We start from the raw sequence: 13,781 nt of genomic DNA, 5'->3' as shown, positions 1-13,781 counted from the left end.
CTCCAATATTTTTGCGACGACTTTTGATATTTAATTTCTACATGATTGGATCATCGAATACCATCCCACGAAACGCGGTATAAATCGTTCCACCTCGGTTTTCTTAATACAGTTTTTTCTTTTTGGAAAAATACACGAAAATGAATTTTCGTTAATTCGTATGTCCTTCTTTCGAGAAAAATCTTGAACGCGTTACCGTATATGGTTGTACAATTGAAAATAATAAAATCAAATTGTACTCACTCCACGAGGTCCGTCATTTTAGTTTTTCGTGGCACGAATTATCATTATCTTTTCTCAACATAAACGTTTTATACTCCAATTTGAATTTAACGCGTATTTACTTATCGGTAATCGGTGTGCAACTGTATACGCATATATATATATATATTCAAAGTGAAAATACATGTATCCTGGAATTTCAGTAACAATTTCCAAACAATATTCACACGGCATTGTGTCTCTGCAGTTGTACCGTTCGTCTAAACGTTTCGGCACGAGGGGTTGGGGGTGCGGACGGAGCGGGGGGTAAACGGACGGTACCGATTGAGACGAATCGACCGTGAAGTTTACGCGCAGACGAATTCGCACGACCAGCGGGTCCGTATCGTACTCAGTGCAAGTGCGATCTATCTACGACGTAGCACCACGCGGTCGTAGTGCGCGCAGTCAGGGTTAGTCGGGGTACGATACAATGATGTGCGGTCGTTAGCCGGTCGTGCTCGTACGATTCATTTCACGTACCGGACACGTATACACCAAGCATTTTACGAGGTGATCTTTTTTTTTTTTTTTGTTCTTCCCTCGCGGACGATATTCGAGTACGCGAGAAGTAAGAGGGTTTGAATTCCGGCAACAGCACCAACGGGACGACAACGGTTATCGGGTGACTCGGTCAAGTGTTTGAAGGGCCGAGGACACGTACGGCGTGTAGTGGACGGGACAGGACAACTGGACGTGTAGGATCGCAAGTACAAAACCATCGCAACCGTTCACCGACCGGGTAAGTGTGTCTCGTTCTCTCACGTACGCATAACCAACATAATCCGCATGGCAATTGTGTGGCGAATAACATCGCTGCTTATCTGGCCGCCGATCGTTTACAATTTGAACGCGTACACTTCACGTGCATCACGTACAGCGCACAAGCGTGTTGATGATTTATCTTGGATCAGAACGGTTATAAAAATACAAATGCGTTTCCAGTGTTATTTGAGAGCACGAGTACAAGACAACTCTTGGCACTTGTCGAACTTACTAATCTCGTGTCGATCATACGCCGATGGTTTATCGTGTAACTATTTCACCGATTGTTTTGGTACGCAATCGATCGTTTAACAAGTAATAGTAAATAAGTTACTTAGTAGTTACTTTGCGAACCAATAATCTGATTGTTTTTCGATTGATATTTGAAGGAAATCGAATGTTGACATTCTTGAAAAACCTATACTTATTTATTGATGTATCGTCGTACTCTTAGTTTTCTTCGACATTAACGACATTTAAAAACCAAGCGTTGCTTAGAGTGTTACATATGTGCTGATCTAAAGTTTAGTAATCAAACAATAAATGTGTGCTATTGATCTCTTCAACCTGTGTGACAAAATTGTTTTTACTAAATTTTTTAAGAAGTATATTACCGATTAAAGTGCCAATAGAGTGATAAAGTTATTTTTTTACAATCTTAAACTTTAACTATGGCTCATACACTTAATATACATACGAAACTAAGTTAAATTAATTTATTATTTTACTGTATACCTAATTATAGTTATACAACATAAAATATCAATATTGTATTGTACGCATTAATGTAAAATATTATTTAAAACAATAATATTATAATTTTTCTAATTATTTTATGTTTTTTTTTTTTTTATTTTGTAGTAAAGGAAATTTCAGAATAATGATTATCAAGTAAACTTGGTCTAACTTATTGAGCGCATTTCTTTTAAATATAGGAAATATGAAAAATTATTATGGGAAGCAACAAGAAAAAAGTAGCATAAAACAAAAATATTACTACTAAAGCATTAAGACATTGTAAGTTTACTTATCTACTCCATACTTATTATTATTGTATTTAGTTTAATAATAATTTGATTCAGATCAAAGATTGATTCACAAACTGGTAACTGCAATCACAAAGTACCTATACATATTATACGTGAAATTCGAAGCAGCAAATATTTTTGAAAATGTTTAGTTACTGAATTACATTTTTTAATAGTAATAGTTCATTGATAATAAATCTATTTTTATAAAATGAATAAATAAAAAACAATTTTTGTTTTAAAAATGTTATTTAAATATCGTTTGATTAATCATTAATACTTGAAATTTAAAGAATACTAGACAGTAAATATTTATAATGATTTTTTTATTTTAATTTATGAAAATTTACAATCTGTAGCATATGTATAAAAAGCAAATACGATGTGAGAAATAGTTTTAATGATTGACATATTAATTTAACCATAATTAAACTAATTGCTTATATCTAATTAATTTTTTCATTCATATAGTTGGTATACTTTTGTGATAAAATGTATTCTGTTTAAGTACGAGTATTTACAATAATACATTATAGTCAATATATTTAAAAGTTAATGTTTTTTAATTTTATTTAATGGAAGCATTTTTGAGAACTTTATCTTGAAAAAATATTAGTAAAAATATTTTTTTGCAGAGATTAAAAAAATAAGTCGTTAATAAACTATATTTTTACAAATAATCAATATAGATTTATAATGATCGATGAATCACTCAGTTTATATTTGTTGATATAATTAAAATTTGATGGCATAAATAATCATATTATTTAATTATATGTATTTTAGAATTTTTCATGATGGTTTTGAATAATACTACTAGTGTTGTTACGTATTATATCTTGTATTATTCCTTGAAAACTATATGCTAATCGAAAAAAGTTTTTGAATGAAAATTATGAAGAAAAAACTCGTGGTAATCGAAACCTTGGTTTTGATATTGATAAATGCATTCATTAACAATGGTAACTAAAATTATTTACACTTATTAAAATTAATTAATAATTCACATATTGTAAGATAGTATTAATTTCCGTTCTTGAAGTATTAGGTTAATTTTTTCTTAATACACCAATTTGATATTTCTAAACGATATTAATTTACAAATTGCAATTATATGTTAATAACTTATAATATGTACTTATAATATTTATGTGGTGTGTTGACTCTTAGAGCTAATTTATTGATTTTATCCAGGTTATTTATGAATTAGTTGTCACGAAAACTTAAATTTAATTAATCCATGGTTTGATGTTTTACTATTTAAACAAATCCAATTTCTCTTATTTAATTAGAGCATAGCTTAAATAATTAAATGATAGTGCATATTCAAGTAATTAGCTTTACTGTTTTAATTACGTGTTCAATATACCATGTGTCTTCAATATGCCGCCATTATTATTCAGTTTAGATACTTGTATATTTTAGCATTATTTAATATTACACCACTGTCTATGATACAATGCTGCATAAATATATTATACTTAACATACCTTATTTTATTTTTTTTTCTTGAAACTTTTAATATTTATTATTTTGAGCAATATTACTAAAATCATATTAAAATTATATTTTTCTCTTTATGTATATATATATATATTAAGTAGAAGTTATAAATATTTAAGGTTAAAAAAAGTAATTTACGTATTATTTTACTTATTTTTTACCTAGAATACAATGTAAGAAAAATTATTTAATTTAATAAGTTCTGTTAGTAACAATAGTTATTTCATTACAGTTTCTGGCGTATTTTTTGGTTCTAATGATATATCTTATTGGAGATGCAAAATTAAACAATCATTTCACTGTCCTAATCCTGATGTGACATTTTACTTATACACAAGGTTTTTCTAACGGTTTTTAACCAAACTATTGATTTATTGTAAATTAGTTAATATGGTAATCAAAATATTATGTTGTATACAATTTAGCGATTATAGGAGAAGAATGAAAATTGATATGAGAAATAAGAGGTCGTTGTACAATAGTAGTTGGGACCCAAATAAAAAAAACGTTATCATAATTCATGGATTCAATGGAGCCGAAAATAATAAAGTTATGGTTCTACTTAGAAACGGTAATATTTTTTATATTTTATTTGTAATATGGTAATTGATAATCAAACAATTTTCGGAACTATGTTTTTTTATTATTTATTTATTTTGCCTTGGTCATAAACATTACAGCAAGGAACTATGTTTTTAGAATATTTTTAGAAATGTATGCTTTTTTCAAATGGTACATGTATTATAATATAATTATTTATATATTATATAGTTTTTTGTTAACTGTTTGTATTTAATATCTAATATGTTTTAATAACTTTTACATTTATTCCTTTATCACATTTATTTTATTGTGCTATTAATTACAGATTTTTTAAAATACTCTTTTTTTACCATTATTTACGGTTTTTTTTAAATATATTATATACGTTGTATGCGAACGTTTAATATTTAATTATTACATCACTGTCTAAGTATTAAGTACAAGTACCTTCATATGAATACTTACCTAAATAAATAAATTCAAATGTTCTGTATGTTTAATATACAGCCTACTTGGAACGCGGAGACTTTAACGTGTTCATGGTGGATTGGAGTCCGTTAACAGTCTACCCTTGTTACTTGTCTTCGTTGAGGAACTCACGATTAGTGGGCCAGTGTTCCGCTCAACTCTACGCGTATTTAATTTATTCGGGCATTTCTAAATTTCAACTTCATTGTGTTGGGCATAGCCTGGGCGCTCACATATGTGGAATGATCAGCAATCACTTGACGGAGAAACAGCATAAAATTATCGGTAAGTATAATCTAAAGAATTCGGGATACATATCAGTCACTGTGATATACATAAAATTAAATTAAATAAACTAAATAATCACAATCAAAACCAGAAAAACATTTTTTTCGAACCGTTAAATTGCCAAAAAATAACGAAACATTCTTAAAAAATATGAGTTATGAAGTTGTGGTCTATAAGATTTTAAGTGTTTGTATTAAATAATGATTGTACCTCAATTCTAACTAAAAAATCAGAAGTTTCAAGATTCTTTATTTATTAGAAGAAAAAATTACTATAACGATATTTATAAATTTATCTTTATAAATTATCTAAATATCACACCTCTTTATAAAACGATAAATGTCAACATGTTAAGTCTGAGTATGGAACATAGCTTTTAAGAATTTCTCTAGTCAAATAGACTCGAGTATAATTGTTAGCAGTTAATGATGATCAAGTGTTCATAAATGCTATTGAAACTATAAAACGAGAATATATTAAAATATTAATCATTGAAATTAAGAGAGATATATTTATACTTTATGCATATTATAGCAATGGTACTTCACTACACACTAATTGAAATACACAAAAACCTACACTATTTAAAATTTAGGTTTATTAATAATTGCACCGAAAATGTATAGCGTGATTAATTACTATATCTATCCTATATTCTTATAACTTTAAAGGACCCTGTGTGAATGGACACATATTTTGTTAATAGCGTACTCTTCTTTTTTTTATCTGCCACCTGTGTTCCCAAGGCATGAGAGTGTTTGTGTGTGTGTGTGTGTGTATTTTTTTTTTTTTACGCATAAAAAGGGGGAAGGAGATACTGAAGATTTTATTCTAATTTAAATTTAAGAATATGCTGGAGTGTGGATAGAACAATATTGAGGCAAAGATCAAACATGAAATTTACTGATGCAAAAAAATAATGATTATTGAATCAATATAATTATTAAGATAATAATAATAATATGTGTTGCAGGTTTGGATCCGGCAAAACCACTAATAGACTTATTTTTAATGGAAGAATTCCGATTAACAAAGAATGATGCTGATTTTGTTGAAGTTATTCACACAAACTCTGGAGCTTATGGAGAGAACCCTCAAATAGGACACGTTGACTTTTCTATTAACGGAGGTCGTATGCAACCAAGTTGCATTCACCAACCAAATATCATAAGTAAATTTTAATTTATCAAAATTAATATTAGAGGTTCTGTTGAATGCCTATTTTATTAGTAATAAAAATACTGTACCCAAGATTAACTAAATATTTGCAGTATTCTGGGTACTTTTACCATTTAATTATACTTATAATCATAATGATATACACTTATAATAATGAATTAATGATAAATAACGTCGATTTAAGAGGACGAGAAGAGCTTAATTTTCCATCTATGTCCATCATAATATAATAAATGATTATAATATGATATTATGTACGAGATCGAAATTCTTTTTAGAAAACTTTATGCTTAATTGTTATAATTATATTTATTAAAATATGATTTCAATGTTGTTATTTTATTTTTCATTATTTATTAACTGTTAAATTTTAAAACATTTTTTCTATCTGCGTATTATATCAATGTACTAGATACTTTAAAATAACCTGAAAATTAAATAAGGCAAAAAAAAAAAAAATGGAAAAACATAATATTTTGATATGTATAGTATAATAATTAATAATTTACGTTGTAATTGTTAATTTGATTACTGTTTAGAGCGATCCCGTTGTAGTCACTTCAAGAGTGTATGTTATTTTGCATCATCTCTTTCGAAAAGGGGCAACAAATTTTTGGGTTTGCAATGCACGGAAACCTGTGACATGGTGATTCTTCCGAAGGGGTCAAATCGAATCAGTCTTTTACCAATGGGTATAGAAACACCAGTGTGGTAATAATCTTACATTCAATAATTAATAATAACAATAATAATGATGATAGTGAAAAATTAATATAGTAAAAAAATTAACCATTCAAATAATTATACAATTATCAGGTATTTTACGAGTATAAGTCAGGGCAACACTTATCGATCGTTGATGGCTTCACATACCATAGTAACAATTATTTTATAGACAAATTAAATGTTTATAAATGTTTTGCGGCTGAATGACGTTAAAAAAATATTAAATCACTCATAAGGCTAATAGCTGTTACCGTTACAGGAAAATTGGGCATTTGACGATATCGATAAAATGTTGACGTGAAATTAGAGAATGAGTGCTAAGATTATATGATAGATAAAAAGAATACCAAAGTGATCTTGTTAAAATAATTTATGGCGTGTAATATTTTATTAATGTGATCAAAAATCGTTTCAGTTATCATTTTAAAAACATGTATTAATTTTAATTTGTCAATAAGAGTCGTAATTTTAATATGTCTGTACTTACATTTTTCTAAAAATTTGGTTATACCTTTAAGCTCATTTTTAACATTTTTCATTTGTTTATGGATTAAATTATTAAAATTGGTTAATGTATGTATTTTCTACTATAAATTCCATACCTTAATTTTAAAGTTTTCTTTAAAATTATTGGTTCAACTTGAAATAATTTGCTTTGTATGAAGTATTAAAATAATAACCACTCATACACTGACATAATGTTATTAAAATGTATTTCTTGTTTAATTTCTAAATTCTGACTTGACAAAATATAAGCTTTATACAGGGCCGGCTTTAGCTCTTTCAGCGCTCAGTGCAAGAATTATTTTGGTAATTCTCTACCTTAAATGACTTAAACATAATATGTTTACCAAAATTCTGTCTGTTTAAGTTATATTATAACTTAAACAGACTGAATTTTGGTAAATGGAGGGAATCATTATACATATTATAACCTAAGCCTCGTTCATAATCATAAATGCTCAAAATATTTTTTCAAACGTACATATTTGCCACATATATATAAATCATTCAGAGACCAAACATAATAATACAATAATAGTTTATAATACTGTATTTTTACCTTCAAGAGTGGCCTATCCTTGCATGTCAATAGAATAATAAATAATGATAATTATCAGGACTCAGGACTTACACGCCTTTTTGATTTTGGCATCTGTGCCGTCGTACGCGTCGATCGTATCTAAAGCCGGTCCTGGCTTTATATATAATAATATATAATAATATAATTTATACAACACAAGTGAATTATTAATTAATAATTAAATTATAAAGCAAACCATTAATAGTGTTCATATAGTAATTAAACTATTCAAAGCATGAAAACACCTGACATTAGAGACATTTACATCTTCAATATTTTGAATGGTTTGCTGTAGATCTTCATGTATCCCTAATTTTATTAAATTTCTTTAATTACTTATAGTTTTTCTTCCCAATATCTATCATAATCTGCTTTATATACTCCATTCTTGGTCTTTCTTTTCGGATATAACCTTCAACGTCACCTTTTATGATGGTTTTCGATATATATCCCATCGTTTTATCTCTTCGAACAGTTATAGTATAATTACCAAAGTAATGGTATCACGACATTAGGCCGACAACCAATGGCCGATAGTCCATAGGGCCGACAAAATACAAAAAATACAATTTTTAATATTTTATTATCTGTGCTTATCGAATTCACTGTATAAGAAGTATACTATGTAAACTCTAACATTAAAAAGCTTATTTCATAATTTATTAATTAAAAATTTCGAATAAAATATTTATTAAAAAATGAAGGAAATATTTTTAAATATGTTGTAGAAAATAATAATTGTAATAATTGTTATTTTAGATGGTAATCTGATAACCTTGATTACTTGGCCGTTACGATTTTGCGAGTGTACATAGGATACAAAATGTATAACAGTTATCGAAGTCATTAAATATTATGTTTTTAAAATACAAGTTTTTGTGATATTTTGCTATAGTTGGTTATAAACTGAATTCGATAAGCACAGTTATAAGAACTCAATGAATAATGTAAAATTGTACATTATTATATTTTGTCAGCTCGTGGATTGTCAGCCTAGTGGACTGTCGGCCCATTGGTTGTCGGCCACATGTATTTTCTACCCAGTGATTGTCAGCCCATCGACCCATTCTCCAAAGCACCATATTTTCCTTTATTCAGTTTAGTACTGCTATGTTTATTATTATTTCAATCTTTAGCATTTTACGATAACACCACATTTCGAAAGTCTCTAGTTTTCTTTTATCTATTGACTGATTATCCAAGTCTCATAGCCATTAAGGCAATACTCCAGAAATATATTTTTAAAAACATTCTTCTTACCTCTAAGGCCACACTATAAGTGGTTAGTATGTGTTTTTTTATTTTGATAAACCCTCTTTGCTTGTATTTTTCTATATTCACATCGGACATCTTTCGTTATTTTATGAGTACTTCCTAACTAATTAAAGTTATGCACTAATTCTATGCGTATATTATGTATATTAATATTAAGCTGAATTCGTTTTGTCTTGTTGCATACCATAACTTTTATCTTTTTTTTATTTTATCGCATTTCATATGTATTCATAGTATTTTATTTATTTCCGAACAAAATGCAATGTCATCAAGCAAATATCAGTGCGATAATTGTTTTTTTATCTATTCTAACTCCTTACTAAATTTCTATCCTTAATTATTTTATCACTTCTTCAATACATAAATTAAACAGCATTGGTTATAGGTTACAGCCCTACACCCTAACATCCTTTTTAATTTTTGTATAAATTATGGATACATCCATCGTACCTAACCCCACTGTCATAATACTAAATTTAAATTTTTTTTTACGATATCGAATAATTTGCTCCACTTTACATTAAATTTAACTTAATTATAGTAACACTAATTATAAGTTATTTAAAAATTATAGAATTAGTCATTTGTATTAGGAGCGATGACGAAATATTCACCTAGGTATAGAAATCTTGCGTAGTTAATTTATTTCAACGATTTATACTGTATAATTAGCTTAAATAACCAGTTGCACTGTGCATATTACAAATGATTAATTGTATACTATACACCAGAGGTGGCCAAACTTTTTTCGGCCACGATCTACTAAAAATATATTTCACCTTTGAAGATCGACTTTCTTGGAAAATTTTTTTATAAACAAGAATAAACGATAAAAACTTTACAGGGAAAACTTATCGACAATTTGTTCATAACCACCACGATTAATTTTTGTGCACGTGCCTTAAAAATAATTTCTAACATAATCGAATCTGAAATCGTCCGCAATCGACAGTTTGGCCGTCCCTGCTATACACTATATATATAGTTCATTCAGTACAACGAAAATGTATCATTATTTTTGTATTTATTAAAATATCTGAAAAATAATTATCATACAGAAATGGGTCGAATTTCCTTTTTTCCCACACTTAGTCGTGTTCTCGTTTTTACATATTGTGCATCGACATTAAATTTGTTGTACTCGTATTATGATTCTATTTCCTAGATATACTCGTATTACACATTATCAGAGCCGTACCGAGCCATTTTTTATCCTGAGGCAGAACTGAAGCAATGCGCCCCCTAGGTTGTAGGGTTGTTACACTCGCAACTTTTAATATGTATAATACAATTCGGAAAAATCTGAAAAATTGTAATTAGGTTTCTAACAAAACAAGAAATAACATTTCTTAAAATAAGTTAATTATTTAATATTTTTGCACCCCCCAGTTTCAGGCGCCCAAGGCAAGTGCCTTGCTTGGCTCACCCTAGTTACGGCACTGTACATTATTTATATACATTTCCATGTGATTTTGAGCTGTAACAAAAAAAAAAAAAAATAATAATAATAATAAAAAATAATAGTATATGAGAATTAATAGGTATATTTGCTTGTATATAGCGTATTAACATAATCTGGCATATTTTTAACTAAATATTTTATTTTATATATTTTTTGATCTGAAATATTATATTTTTTAATTTTTAACTTATTGATTTGTTGACGCCCAAATAATGGGCAATAGAGTGCACAATGATTACAACAGAATGTATGAGTATTTTTTTGTAACATACAATAACTAATTGGTTAACATAAATATAATTTTCTTTAAAACTAAATACAATTTTTTAATTAAAAACTCAAGTATAAACGCCGAAGTTTAGACTCATCATCAAAGTTAAAATCAAAGTTTTCAAGACTACTATAGACCCTAAGCAAATGACTTAAAGGTCCATTAAAACTATATAGCTACACGTGGACTAACTTACAAAAAGTAGTTTTGGATCTAGTATAAAATATGGGAACCATCCAACCTATATTTTCAAGGATTTCAAAACAAACAATATTACCATTCAAAATTTGAAAAATAAATTATGTAGCATAAAACTTACGCCTAGATAAAAGTGAATGAATACCTAACTTCAAAGCAAATTCCCTAGCAGAGTAGTTAACTGAAGATTTATAAGATAGGTATGTTAAGAAGCACGACTGTATATTATTCAAACGGTTTGTGTGACCAATCTGAGAAGGATTCCATAAAAATGACCCATACTCCAAATTTGAACGCACTAGTGAATAAAGTAAAGTTTTTAAATATTGGATATCATTGAAGTCCCAAAATTGCCTCCTAATAATCCTACCTACGCATTGCTTTACTATAAATATAATTAGTGTTTTCAGAAAGAGATCAGCAGATAGAACAATACCTTAATCTTTAATAGAAGATCTAAAGACTACCTTAAGCTCTTTATCATAAATTGAATAACTAAGTATAATTGAGCTTTTACGTCTAGTAAAGTATATATTTGAGTACATTTGTCGTCATTGATTTTCAATCGATTTTCAACACACCGGTGAAATAAACGAACAAACTTATACTGTAATTTTTCCATAATCATCTAATTAATTTATTTCCATATACATTTTTAAATAATAAAAATAACAATAGGGACAAATGTCCACCTTGTAGAATACTAAAAGGAACACTATAGAAAGATGATACCTTGTATACATTTTTTACATTTTGAGTCCTATCTGTTGAAAAGAAACCAAACCTTGACATTAGAGGGTTGCTAATACCAAGAGTAATACATTTATTTAATAACAAATCGTGATTTACTGAATTGAAAGCCTTACTAAGGTTAGTATATATTGCGTCTATCTGTCCTCGTTTTTTCATGATACCAAAAATATTTGTGGTGTACACTATATAGTAACGTAATTAATATGACTGGAAATAATAATTTAAGCAAAACTATAATAGAAAAATTTAGTTGTATTTTAAATATATATTATAATATTTGTTATAGGGCGAGAGGTACATTTTACGTCGCTTATGATGATCCAGATAATTTTTGCCGGTATGATGAATAATAAGTTAAATTTTATATTAATGTTAATAATACAATTATTATGTATAATTGTTGGAATTAATTATTTTAGTAACAAATTTTAATTTTACAAATATTTCACAATGTATCCTCGATATTGTAAAATTTATGTAAAATACAGTAATTTATTATTGTTGTTTTTATCATATTTATTGATGTATTGTTATTTGACTATGAACTAAGTATATTATATTGTGTATTTGCAGCCAGGGCGGGCTCGTCAGGGGAAACTTTAAGACTGCGTTTCCCCTTTAAAAAAAAACAGCTACTTGTAAATAATAACTATTAAACTATTAAAAATATGTTACATCGTTTTATTTATTTATTATTATAAACATGCTGCAAAATCTAAAACTTATAAATAGTTACTTCGATGGAAATAATACTTCGGTCATTCAATGACGGTCGCCTTTTCAGTGAAACTGATGCCCGACAGATTCAATTGTGACATGTAATGGTTAATTAATTTTCCATTAAAAGAGCTTTTAGATTCTGAACGGAGTAATGGAATCTATTTGTTTTATAAAGATGTGATTTACAATGATTTTAACACTAGGTTATCCATAAGTTATTCTTTAAAAAAATATAAAAACATTTTTACCGGATTTTAAGAAAATAATTTTATGACCATTTGAAATTTAAATTTTTACGAAATTGCATAAAATAACAATTTATCCTTAAACGATTTTAAATATTTGTTATTATTCAAAAAGTAAAACTCGAAACTTTTACTAGTTATTAAGTTTAGTATTTTCTTTAAGCGTATTTTTTTCAAAATATTATACTGATTTTTAAGCAACTTATATGCTTTTGAAATATTTGATTTTTCCTAATAAAATAATAAGAGCCGTTTTGACTAATTTTTTGTTAATTAAATATAGTTGTATAGGATATTTATATAGAAATTATATTCAAATAGAAAATTTTTGGAAGACTGCTTTCTATTTATAAGATTATTATAATAAAATAATAATATATATAATAATATTTTTTTTATGTATATCTAACTAATCATCTCCGTTCAGAATCGTTATTCATATACAATGATACCTATCATTGCATTCAGATTTAACAAATCCATTGTAATGACCTATCCTATAAACGAGGTGCACTCCACCCATACTATACAGCAGAGCGAGGCCCATCCGGTTCTTTTTTTTGTTCGTTGTTGTATGGAGTGTGTGTTAAATAATTTATGTCTCCCTAGAATATTTACTATGAGCCGCTACTGATAAATAGTACTAAGTGATATTTATAAATTTTATATTAATAAATGATACATTTTTCCTCAGCGTTATTAATATAGATATGTGTGCCTTATCATAAATAATTTGAAATATTTTATGAAATATTGATCTCAAAACGCAAGCTAGTAAAGAGCAAAATGTTGATATATCTGACAAATAAAAATACGTTATATTTTGATATATTTGAAGAATGTTATAGTTTTATCCGTTTGCGCGTCCCATAACGGTAAGCTGTACATGGTAAAAATGTACAAGTATAATAAGCAGTTATTAAATATATTTTTTCTGTTAAGTAATCATCAACCAACTATTGGAGGGCTTATTGTGAATCCAAAAACGATAAGTAAGAACTTATATATTTTA

At 27.7% G+C, this 13,781-nt stretch overlaps 1 protein-coding gene across 5 annotated transcripts; it reads left to right on the top strand.

Moving 5' to 3' along the window:
• The first annotated feature begins 337 nt into the window (after positions 1 to 337).
• Positions 338 to 12,210, top strand: LOC112680532 (endothelial lipase-like). Of its 5 annotated transcripts, none has more exons than XM_025550643.1 (9): positions 338 to 1,003; positions 1,888 to 2,043; positions 2,841 to 3,016; positions 3,790 to 3,895; positions 3,992 to 4,128; positions 4,608 to 4,853; positions 5,830 to 6,027; positions 6,575 to 6,746; positions 12,091 to 12,210. In XM_025550643.1, the coding sequence occupies exons 3-9, from the start codon at positions 2,941 to 2,943 to the stop codon at positions 12,152 to 12,154; spliced, it is 999 nt and encodes a 332-aa protein (XP_025406428.1). In that variant the 5' UTR covers positions 338 to 1,003; positions 1,888 to 2,043; positions 2,841 to 2,940; the 3' UTR covers positions 12,155 to 12,210. The 5 variants fall into 5 exon arrangements, with proteins under 5 accessions (XP_025406428.1, XP_025406426.1, XP_025406425.1 ...); XM_025550641.1 differs by having other exon boundaries at positions 344 to 1,003; positions 1,962 to 2,043; positions 3,983 to 4,128; XM_025550640.1 differs by having other exon boundaries at positions 344 to 1,003; positions 3,983 to 4,128.
• Positions 12,211 to 13,781: the final 1,571 nt, after the last annotated feature.

This window comes from Sipha flava, unplaced genomic scaffold (genome assembly GCF_003268045.1).
Source record: "Sipha flava isolate LNK unplaced genomic scaffold, YSA_version1 177_pilon_pilon, whole genome shotgun sequence".
NCBI lineage: Eukaryota > Metazoa > Arthropoda > Insecta > Hemiptera > Aphididae > Sipha > Sipha flava.
The sequence above is the reverse complement of the archived record's forward strand: the minus strand, read 5'-3'. Positions and strand labels throughout refer to the sequence as shown.

Bases quoted from the DNA above. Each gene is read 5' to 3' on its own strand.
- LOC112680532 (XM_025550641.1), top strand. From the start codon at position 2,941: ATGAAAATTATGAAGAAAAAACTCGTGGTAATCGAAACCTTGGTTTTG. The intron at 6,028-6,574 runs GTAAATTTTAAT...ATTACTGTTTAG, and splicing joins TCACCAACCAAATATCATAA to AGCGATCCCGTTGTAGTCAC. The intron at 6,747-12,090 runs GTAATAATCTTA...TATTTGTTATAG, and splicing joins GGTATAGAAACACCAGTGTG to GGCGAGAGGTACATTTTACG.